Source organism: Olea europaea, chromosome 17, assembly GCF_002742605.1.
Source record: "Olea europaea var. sylvestris chromosome 17, O_europaea_v1, whole genome shotgun sequence".
Taxonomy (NCBI): domain Eukaryota; kingdom Viridiplantae; phylum Streptophyta; class Magnoliopsida; order Lamiales; family Oleaceae; genus Olea; species Olea europaea.
The window spans coordinates 1,965,248-1,977,381 of NC_036253.1; the positions used below are offsets into that span (position 1 = coordinate 1,965,248).

At 29.9% G+C, this 12,134-nt stretch overlaps 1 protein-coding gene across 1 annotated transcript in view; it reads left to right on the top strand.

Annotated features, from left to right (window-relative positions):
• The first annotated feature begins 7,360 nt into the window (after positions 1-7,360).
• Positions 7,361-12,134, top strand: part of LOC111365504 (polygalacturonase At1g48100-like) — a 7,296-nt gene continuing 2,522 nt past the window's right edge. Inside the window, exons 1-4 of the mRNA XM_022986059.1 lie at positions 7,361-7,459; positions 7,653-7,835; positions 7,935-8,079; positions 11,532-11,620. Of these exons, the coding sequence (XP_022841827.1) occupies positions 7,361-7,459; positions 7,653-7,835; positions 7,935-8,079; positions 11,532-11,620 (516 nt within the window). The remainder of the gene's footprint in view (positions 7,460-7,652; positions 7,836-7,934; positions 8,080-11,531; positions 11,621-12,134) is intronic.

The window sequence follows — 12,134 nt, forward strand, 5'->3', positions numbered from 1 at the left end:
TTTGATAGAATTTTGGAGAAATATGCTTCATCCTGTCACATTTGATATAGCCTCCTCTCAATTGTGCAATACAAACTATATTGTCTTCATACAAAATTAATGTCCATGTCGGCGATCTTTGAAGCAATTAGGTAGTCATTGATTCAATCTTGTTAGCTATCCTTTGTTAGAGTTAAGTTGCATGATGCTTGGATATGATGGATTATGTCCTCAACCATGCACATTATTGGCTTGCTCATGGATTGCAATGATTTCAAAATGATTTGAAGATGTTGTTGTCAAGGATTATTTCACGGATCTCCATGATATAGCTATTCCCCCATGTGTAAACACATATCCTGTTTGTAATTTAGTTTTATGTGAGTCAGAGAGATAACGTGCATCTGTATATCCCACTAAAGTGGATCTTGAAGAAAAAGTTACGTCAAGTCAAGTGCAATTTATAAGATAAGTTAATGCTCTAATTGCACTAAGGTATAGTAATTCAGAACCAAGAACATTTTCTCCATTTTCAAGTGGACGAAATGGATCATTTTTTATATCGAATGATCGAACAACTATGGTGATGCCCGTGGATGTGTATTATCCATATAAAAGCGTTTAAAAACTTTTTTGTATACATAGATTGATAAACAAATAATCCATCTGCGAAATGTTCAATTTGTAATCCTAGACAAAATTTGATTTTTCCCAACTCCTTCATTCCAAATTTATTTTTCAAATAATCGGTAATTTTGTTGAGCTTTTTAGGAGTTCCGATTAAATTTAAATCATCAACATAAATTGTCACAACTGCAAATCAACTATTTGTTTTATTTATTTAAACATATAGACGGACATGGTCATTTTCATAGCATTCATTCAACAAATATTTGTTAAGGAGATTATACCACATACGTTCAGATTTTTTAATCAATATAATGATCTAAGAACATGGTTCTCGAACATGTAACATTTGAGTTATGCTTCAAGCATATTAAATCTTTCAAAGATAACATTAATAATCGTGCCAGATTAGTTGATTATCACATATTTCAAATTTCATGTATCGTCAAGATAACATGATATAGACTCGTGATTTCATCTATGACGATCTTTGCGAAATTCACTATGTTGAGATTCGTGCATTACACAATACGACTTCATTTTTCTCATTTCCTTTTTGTATAAATATATACCTTTAGATTTTCGAACTACAGGCCCAAAAATTTCGTGTTTATCTAGTAAATTCAATTTAAAATTGCGTCTCCTTTTATTTGGCCAAACACTATTTCGATTAATATATTTCGACGCATTTATTTCGATTCTTTGTGATTTACATATGATAATGTATATTATGTACAAAATTGTTGTCAACAACTTTTTCTTTTCTCGTTCGATTCTATTTTTTTCTATAGTGATATAACTTATTTAGATATCTCAATTTTCAACATATCAAGTACCTGAACCTCTTCTGGGGTTTTATAATTTGTTATTTCTAAATACTCATTAAGATTATATGTCTCCTTAATGAAATCATCTTTGCAAATTGCTCTATTTTCATTTGAATTTTTTTGTATTAGAATCGAACACCATCACGCTTTAAGTGTGTCATAGATATATCAAATAAAATGCTAACAAATTGTCCCCTAAGACATCAATTCGTATTAGAGTATTAAAAATTGGTGCGTGAGATATTGTTGATCTATTTAATCAACAAATGCATCTAAATAAATTATCTTTCGAACTTTTGGTTCGAATGATATTTAGCGAGGATTTAGATGATGATGCATTTATACATTATTTTCAACTTTTTAATTCCTCCCCTAATGCTGAGAGAATTGTCCAATCAAATTGACAATCATTTTTTCAGTGTTATAAAATATTGCTCATTTGAAATAATAGTTCAAACTACGTACTTATTCTCAGTATTCTTTATTTTCCATCTCGGTGTATTGTGGTATTCAATTTTTACGTATAATACACCATAAAAAATAATTAGATGGAAAAATTAGGATATGACCATAAACTGATTGTAATAGGGAGAATTGTGATTTTGACATGATACGTAATAGAATTCCCTAAATAAAAATGGGAAATACTTTATTCTCAATTAAATTAATTGGAGGTGATAAGTGTATTTTCTACACTTATTCGGGGCTCTAAACTATATAATTTTATTGTTATTTTAGCAAAATATGATCTAAATTTTATTGTATTAATTTTCTTAGGTAAAAATCGTGCTTGGACGAAGAAGGAAAGGAAAGAAGCAAAAATTGGCGAAAAGTGACAAAATCCAAAACACGGGGATTAAATTGACCATTGATGGAAGTTGGAGGCCAAAGCATACAAGTCAAAAAGGTGGAGGATTTGAGATGCAATTATTGAGGGACTTGGCTGCAAATGACACAAAATCCATTTATTTGGCGGCCAATTACAGCGAATTGGGCGCTTGTGGGCCATTTTAATTATTGAGGGTCATTTTAAATACTTCTCCAAACTTCAGGGACCAAAGCTGTAAATTTTCCTAGGTTTTACTATTAAAAACCATGCAGATCAGTTTTCATGAAAAAAGGAGAACTAGAATAGCCGGCGGAGAGAAAGAGAAGAGGAAGAAAACCTAGAGCCGAGGGAATTAAATAAACTGCCAAAGATAAGAGGGGAGACCAATTGGAATTCCACCTCAAATAGAGGACTAATTAGGTGGGTGAAAGAGAGAGATATTATACATACAAGTTGCTGAAATTGGGCAGAAAACAAGGGCAGAGTTGCTGGAAAGAAAGCAAAGAAAAAGATTGGAGACACGAGTAGAGAGAAGAGAATTAGTTTGAAAAAAATCTGGGTGGCTGCTTGTGAGTTCAACAGGGGCTGAAGGAGTTTTTTTTCTACAAACAAAAAGAGGCTGCCAACCTACTGGAATTATACACGCCAACTGGATTAAAAGTGCTGCTGGGTTAAATAAACATATACACATCAGACTACGAACAGGGAGGAAATTAGTGGCTGAACTGATTTCACTTACATAGTTGCTTGAGGGTTGAAATATATGTATATACACACACGATAGAGAAATTGGATGGCGGGACTTTGGAGGAAACATTGGGACTTGTTGCTCATTTTTATATGCATATACATATAATATATAATCTTGAGCTGTTGGAAGGAAAGCTTTTTGTAAAAGAAGAGAAGTGGACGGCTGCTTTGGAAAAATCAATATACACGTGCAAAAGTCGAGCAAATTCGTGGAGTCAATCATGTCCCATCGATTTTCGGTGATTTCCTTCCATTTTTATATGTTTAATTCCAATTTTATGCTAGGCTAAATATTTTCACGTATTGGATGATGACAAAATTGCTTAATTTTTAGTTTTAAATCGAGACCTATGTTTTTATATTAAATATTGCGTTGTGATTCCAATAATATGCATAATTAGATTGTTCTAATGTTTGCGCACCATTAGGATAATAAGTTGTTTTTTCGTAATGTTGGAAAACTCACGATAAGTAGAACACTATTATTGGGACACATGGGCAATAAATATTAGGAATAGTATTTGTGACGTGTGCGATCTTATATGATAATTCTAATTGTCAATGCATGTTTGCCATATGAATTCGAATTCGAGTTTTAAATCAACCTCCATTACTTTTATAAATTTTGGTTTTAAAAATCCGTTAACTATTCATTCGATAGTTTTAGTCACAAACACGAATTCTAATTTATCAAATATCCTAGAATTAATCCTTATTCCCTGTGGGACGATACTTTACTCATCACAATTATTACTTGTCAACGAACCCATACACTTGCGGGAATTCACTCGAACAGGAGGCATTTAACAAACAATAGTATTAAACTATTTATCGATATCTCAACTAACACTTATTAAAATGTTGAGATTTATATACACTAGTATTAATAAGATATAGTCTTGATTATATAATTTGAAAATTATGCTCATAACTTGAGCAATAATGTCACAAAACTTCATGTTGCAAACACCATGTAATCATCTAATATTTGTGTCAAATCTATTAGATACAAATAATATTTAGATGGTTAATATGATGGGTGACGGGGCCCCATATATCATCATAATTAATTTTCAAAAATATAGGAAATTCAATCCCTATTTTAGCTAGCAGTGTTTAATGATCAATTGTCGATAAAGAGAACAGATAATATATAGGAATTCATTGGATTGAAAAATCTTCTGATTCTTCATTTTATGTCCATTAAATTTTTTTAATTTCGCATCATTATTGATCCAGTGATGATTCAACTGGTCATGCCAAATAAGAAAATTAAATTGTACATCTGGTTCAATATAATATATAATTCAATTATTTAATCTCGAAGAATATGAATAAATATTATATAATCATATATAATTCAAGTAGTCAAGCTAATTAATGTTCTAATGACAGTAGTTATATGTTTTTCTTTCGGGATAAACATGAATTCTAAATAATACGTTTTTCGAAACATGTGCTGTTTTAAAAGCACGTTATATATATTTTTTATTTTTGCTCATTCAAAAGCAATATGTCAATATTCTTCTAAAATATTTAAAATTATAATTCAAGCACTTCGGGAGCAATCAAATATTATTATAATAAATTATAAAATAATTTACTTTTTGAGTGTAAAAAAATAATTTACGTTAGATTGTATGTAATTATACTTTTCGAAAGTAAGTAAGATCTAATTAGAATATTAATGAAAATTATAATGTGCTATTCTGAGATCACATCATATTTTACTTACTTCTTCAAGAATAATAGATCAATATTCTTCAGAAATATGAAAAACTTTAATGTCACGTTCTTCAAGAACAATAACATATTATTGTTTACAATAATAATTATGTAAGAATTTACTCTTTAGGAATAAAAACATAATTTTATGTTGGATCTTATATCATTATGCTCTTCAAGAGCAATAAAATTTAACCATAACATTAATATTTAAATACATGTGCAAAAGAATAGACACGTAAATAAATAGAGAAATTTATTTCGTGATTTAAATAGAATCGATCAATATTCTTCAAGAATATTAAAATTATAATAACTATTTTTTAAAAATATTAATAATATCGCGTTTCCTCAAGAACACCAACACAATTTATTTATTTATTTATTTTTATACATTTTAAGTTGTGTTTTCATCAGGCACACAACAGACATATAATTTTTAAGAGTATATATACAATATTCTTCTGGAATACTGATATTAACGATTTGTTCTATCTTTCAAGCTAAATAATAAAATTTGTGCCTTACATGAGTAACAATGAAATATTCTTCTAAAATATTTATATAACGTGTGTTGTTATTCTTCAAGAATATCAACATCATATTTGTTTAAAATAACTATAATTTAAATTATGCTTCTTCAGGAGCATTGAGTCAATATTTTTTTGGAATATTAAACTTGTAATATCATGCTCTTTATAAGCAAATAATATTCTTTTAGAATATTAATAATGTTGTGCTACTTCAAGAGCAACAACGAATTATTTATAATAGATAAATATACAATTAATATTCTTCTGAAATATTAATTACAACGTTGTGCTACTTTTGAAACAACAAGATGATAAATTCTTAATTTGAAGTTCATAAAAGATTATCTAAAAATATTTAATTACGATATAAACATGATATGAATTTATATAGAAAATTTAATTACCAAACATGTATTGCGAAAAAGAACCTCCATACATATAAGTTAACAAAATCGGCTAAATCTTTTACCAACATGCAAAAGATATTAAACGTGCACATGAATTCCACATATACAAAAATCAAAAGTAGAACTAATATGTAACAGATTCAAAAGACAGAATTAATGCATGAATAATATGTGATAAAATTGATTGTGTATGAATCCAAAGACATGAATTAATATGTGTACAAATTACACATATAAACGTGAATTAAAATTAATATACATACCTACGAAAATCAGAGAAGAATAAGCAATCTCGTTATGATGCATATGTATATCCAAAGAATTCACATGCCACCAAATTAATTTTGTTACACGTGATAAATATTAATGCCTATAAAAATTACTACCTTCACTAAATTTTGAAAAATTAAGCTATCGTACTGATAACGTGTTATAAAAGTGAAGAAAATAGAAAAGAATGGAGAGAAGTCAATAGACTTATGTGTGTTTTATTAAGAACCAAAGCCTTGTATTTATAGGTTAGAATCAGAGATACAACAGTAATAATTTCTAGGGCTGCAGGGTGTAATTGTCATTCACCTCTAAACCCTAATAAACTTTCATTTTACAACAATTTTTTATTTTTAATATTATTGATGCATAAGTTATTTAAATATGTATTTTTTAGTAAATCTATTTGTGTCTAGGTGGAGGTCCTGAAGGGTTTGTGATCGGTGTCTACGTCCTCTATATTGAAAAAATTAGTACAGAAGGAAATGGATCTTTTTGTTAGGTTTTTCACCTAAATTCGTTTCAGTTTTTTTTTTTTTTTGAAAAAATATTGTTTCATTTATTTTACGTATTTTTAAACTATTTCCATCTTTATGCATATTGTTAAGGTTTTGATATGTGCCCTATATATAGTTAGCTCTCTTTGCAAGCTAATTTATTAGAGAAGTTAGAATAATTGTCAAGCACACAATTGTTACAATTCTTTCTCCATTGTACTTGAATAAAATTTTAATTCCCCTGTCAAATTAAATTTTTGTCTTTGTATTCATCATGTTGTTATGATTAGTACTTCATATCGTGTAGTATAGCCTCGATTCGCCACCAATAAGTGGTACTAGAGCTTTAGTTTTTTATTTGTTCAAGGATCTTGTTATTGATATCAACTATAAAGTATGATATTCGCTTTTGGATAGCGATACTCGATTCTTGTTGTGGCAAGTGAAAATGCGAGTTGTACTAGGGCAGATGGATTCAAACGATGCGTTGTTGTGATTTGATAAGATGCCCTCAACTTGGTCAACGAAGGAGAAACAATGTAGGGATCGAAAGGCATTTTCACAAATTCATCTTCATCTTTCGAATTACGTTCTTTAGGACATTTTGATGAAGAAAATAGCAGTTGCGTGGTGGTTGAAGTTGGAACAATTGTGTATGACTAAGAGTCTAACCTGTAAATTGCATCCAAAGTAGCATTTGTATTCTCATCCCATAAAAAAAAAATGGATCGTTAGAAGATCACCCAACCTTTTTAAGGAGATCGTCATTGATTTGGAGACTTTAGAGATAAAGTATGACGAAAAACGGTCTTTAATTTTTTTGTTCTTGCTCACTTCGTTTAGAAACACGATTTTATATAGTCATGATATTTTCACTATTGAAGATGCGTATGATACTTTGTTTTCAAAGGAGAAGATGAAGCACTCGATTGAATCTGAGGCTAGAGATGAAGAATGCCTTATTATTCATGATGGTCACGAAAGGGGCAAGTCGATATTTAATTTCAGTAATCAAGTTTGTTTTTATTGCAAAAAAGAAAAGACAAATCGAAAGGGATTGCAACAAGTTGCAGAATAAATGAAATTTGGCTGCAAGTCGATATCGCAGAGACCTGCTTGAGTGATGGAGATGTGTTGGCTATTTCTGATGGCAAATCCAAACACGATGAGGATTGAATTTTGAATACAATAGTTTCGACAAGTGTTAGATAGCTGATATTGGTAAAGTCATACTTAAGGTGGTGGATAGGACAGTTAGAACACTTAATCAAGTTCAAAATGTTCCAAATTTGAAGAAAAATCTCATCTCGTTGAGTACTCTTAATTCAAAATGTTACAAGTTCTTTAGTGAAGGTGGATCTTTGAGGGTTTGCAAAGGTGTTCGTGTTGTAGTAAAGGGATAAAAAAAGTGCCAGTTATACGTCTTATAAGGTTATGTAGAATTTGTAATTAACAATAAGCAAATGTTTAATACAGTCGTGTATATTTAGTTTGGTACAGTACCATTGGGATTTGGTTTGAGGTCCATGTTGAAGAATACAGTTCGGTTGATTTTGGAGGATATGGGTAATGATACTTGGCCACCACTGCAGTGCCATCGCACTCAATTGTTAGGAAAATACCTTATGAAGATAGGTATGAGAATGTTGATTTTGTTGCACATGCTTTAAGTGTATTTGAAAGTGTTGAGTCTAGTAAGTGGCCTTCTACAAATGCATTTGGTGTTGATTCTATTTCAGGGTGTGTTTGACCATGTTTGGTAAATTTTAAATCATTTGTGATTTTTAGTTGAACCTAAGGTAATTTTGTGGAGTAATGTTTGGCTTCATTTATCCTAGTTGGATATTGTGGAAGAGATGAATAATTTTTGGTTCGTTAGAGAAGTTAGTTTGGTTCTCGTTGAAAAGGTTTAGTTCATTCCTTGCAGTCAAATTTTTACTTCGACCGGAGAAATTTTGGAGTTTCGTTCTATGCATTGTAATTTGTGTCAATGAGGAGATTGTTGGGTTTGCGATCCAAATTGTGTTGAACTTTTTTAGAAAGATATTGTTTCCTTTATTACACGCTTTTTATTAAAAAAATATTATTTTCTTTATTCCACACATGTTTTATACTATTTCCATTTTTAAGAATATTGTTAAGGTTTTGATATTTACTCTACATACGGTTGGCTCTTCTGTAAGTTGATTTATTCAGAAATTATAATAATTGTGAGGAACACAATTGTTATAATTCTTTCTCCATTATAGTTGAATAAAATCTTCAATTCCTCTACCAGGTTAAATTCTTTTCTTTATGTTCATCTCGTTGTTGTGATCTATTCTTCACTTAGTTCCGCCGTCCCCAACACTTTTAACTACATCATAGTTGAATAAAATCTTCAATAATCTAGTTATGCCGCCCCCAACACTTTTTACTTCATTTCTAAACTTAGCCAAAAAAGTAAAACTATAAATATGAAAGGACAATTTCTACCGTTACAAAATAGCCATAAATGAAAATATTAATTGCTTATAATTTAAACGAGCTCTCTATGTTATGCCCATATATGATGGAGGTTAAAATTTAGGTTAAAATCAACAATTAATTTTAACTACGTATTATATGAAAATCAATACTTTTCAACAACATGTTTCACCAAATTTTATAAGAATTTACTAAAATTTGATTTTAGTCGCACCAAACACGAGATATATGTATTATAAATATGATAATAATAATAAAACTATAAAGTGATGTATAGCAGGAAACACACAATTATATAATCTAGGCACTATCTAAGCACTCTGCAGGCCTTAAGAAGTGTGAGAAATTTTGGAAATTTAGCCATGTTTGAACCCTATTAATTTTTTGTTATGTATTATGGAATAGTAAATTGATGAAAAATGTATGATTAAAATAGAATGATTTTTTTTATTTGAGCGTAATATTAAAATGTGTGGTAAAAAAGAGTACTGTAGAAAAAATAGTGGGAAATAATATGATAAAATGGGGCTCAAATGAATCTAAATTGAAGTTCAATTACTCAAATTAAGATTAAGCCCTTGTTTGAGCCATTTTTTTTTTTATCAAAATACATTCTTCAATAGTAACTTGACCCCACTCCTACTACATATTTTTTAATAAAATAATATTATATGAAAATTCAAAACTTTATTTTTAAAATTTTTTAACCACACATTTTTCGTTAATACACGATTCAAAAATGAATTTTTTTGACAAGAATGAGGCTCAAACAAGGGCTAAATCAAAAGTTCAATAACCCCATATTAAGGGACTGTTCGATAGTGATTTTGAGAATCAATTTTTTGATTGCTAGAGAGAAAAGTGGGTTTCAACTATGAGTGAAGAAATTAAAAATAACGATCGTCTTAAGAGGCTAACGATAAAAAAATTTAATTTTCTAAGGTGAAAAATCAGAACCAAATGGGAGCTAAATTTATTAGAAAATTGTCACGTCAATTTTTGACCATTTGCAAATAAGTCTAATTATGGGTAAGAAATCGAAAAATGGGGACCGAACAAGTCATGAAACGGTCACTTTATACCTTCATTCAACTTTAGTTCAAATGTTATGTGATTCAATCTTTTAACTGTAATCATATATATTTTTCGATTTCGTACCACGTCAATTCCCATATAGGTTTAGATGGTATAAACTCAACTTGTTGCATTTTTCACCTTAATTATCAAAACCCACTCACCACATTATCTAATTACAACATTTGATTGGGAGGAATGATATTCATAGCAAGCAACTGCTAATCATCTTACGTGATACTTTATTAAAGCATTAGCTTGTTATTTCACGTAACAGAATTATAGATAATTAATACATCAAATAATAAGTTGTCATATAAAATGACTACTGTAATCGTTAACTATGAATATCATTATTCTTTTGGAGCTGAATAGTCTATTTTGCACTTAATTACCAAAAACAAACCTTGCTTTTACAATAAAAAATAATCAAAACTTAATTAATCCTAAATTGCAATTGCCCGTGACACGTAAAAGACCAACACCCCGTGATTGCTCCAATAACACGTGTCTCTCATACATTCGTTTCTGGCGTTCCTTTTTTATGTTTGATGAGACAAGAGGTGTCTGCATTCATATGAGCATGTGAACGTTGAGCAAATCATCCACCACAAGTCCATTTTGAAATGTGGTTCCTACGAAATATTTTATTAAAATTACTGTCTAATTTAACCAATTATAACGCAATTAAAATGTGAGTTTTAACAAGATCCTATGATTTACTTGATGTTATGATTCGTTTGAGAACGTTGATCTTCAATTTCAATTGTTCGTTCGAGCTTTAATCATAACGATTTTCTAATATAAATCATATTAAGATTTAGCGCCCCATATTTGAAATTAACTTTTGTTAAAGCTTAAAAGAAAGGATCTACCCTTCATATATTGTTTATTCATTCATCTTTAATTTACGTGGAACTAACCTTAAACAAAAATGGACATAAAGTCATCTTGAAAGGGACAAAATACAAACAATGACATACACCACCAAGTAGACACGACACTAACTGTAATAAATTAACGGTAACAACTTCGTTGGTTCATATTTTTCATCGATCTAAAAAAGTTCATATTCGAAAGCCTGACGTAATTGATGTAGTAAAATTTTTAAAGAATGAGAGCATATTCAATGGTAATGTAAAATTGAGTGTAAACTAATATTTCTAAAATTATTTTTGCATCCTTATTTATGTCATTGCGGATATATATCCAAATTTTGTTTTAATGAGAAGATCTTAATCCATTCTTTTGCCACCTGTGAATATATATAAAGAAAAAAAAAAGATATTTTACATTTTCTTTCATTTCTCTACTCGAGAGATTTTCGATCACTTTAGAAATTTTAATCAAAATTTAGATTCATTTTACGTTATGATTGAAAATGCTTTTAGTATAATAAAATAAAGTTAAGTTATTTTGCCTTCCGGGACATATTCTAGTGGTGAAAAGGAGAGGAATGAGACAGTCTCAGTTTTGCTGACAGCCGCAGTGTGAAAGTTCGATTCCTGAGATATGGAATTGAACTCTTTGTGGATATCAATGTACAGATAAACTCTTGTTCACTGACCTGTTGAGCCACATCTCGCGATTTACCTCCCTCACGATACTTCAAGGGCAAGGCGATGGGGCCCTCAAGGTTGTGATTCAACATTTTTTGAAATAAAAGCACTCTATCCTACCCTACCCTACCCTACCCGTGAATGAATATTTAATTCTATTGTCGTGCACCTACTACAAGTTTCGCACTTCTTTGGCCACAAATCACTACACAACAATAAATACTCACGAGATTCATTTGCTTTTACAATAAGATAAATAAATCAAATTAATCAGCGCATCCTGCACTCTCAATCTATGAACTCCAATTTTGTCATTGAAATGGGAAAAAGGTTCCATAGTTTTGATAGAGCATGTTTGGTTTGGATTAAAATCTGATTTTAATATAAGTTAAAGTTAAATAATCAATATTAACCATATCTTTTATGAATCCCACAACTTTTCAATCATACATTTAAAAATTTTCAATCACAATCTACTAAATAAAATCTATTTTTAATCTCCACCAATCATCCACTTAATCTAATTCAACCCGCAGACAGCACATTTTTCTAGAACAGCAGGACCTCATAGCAGCTCACAAGGGTGTTGCT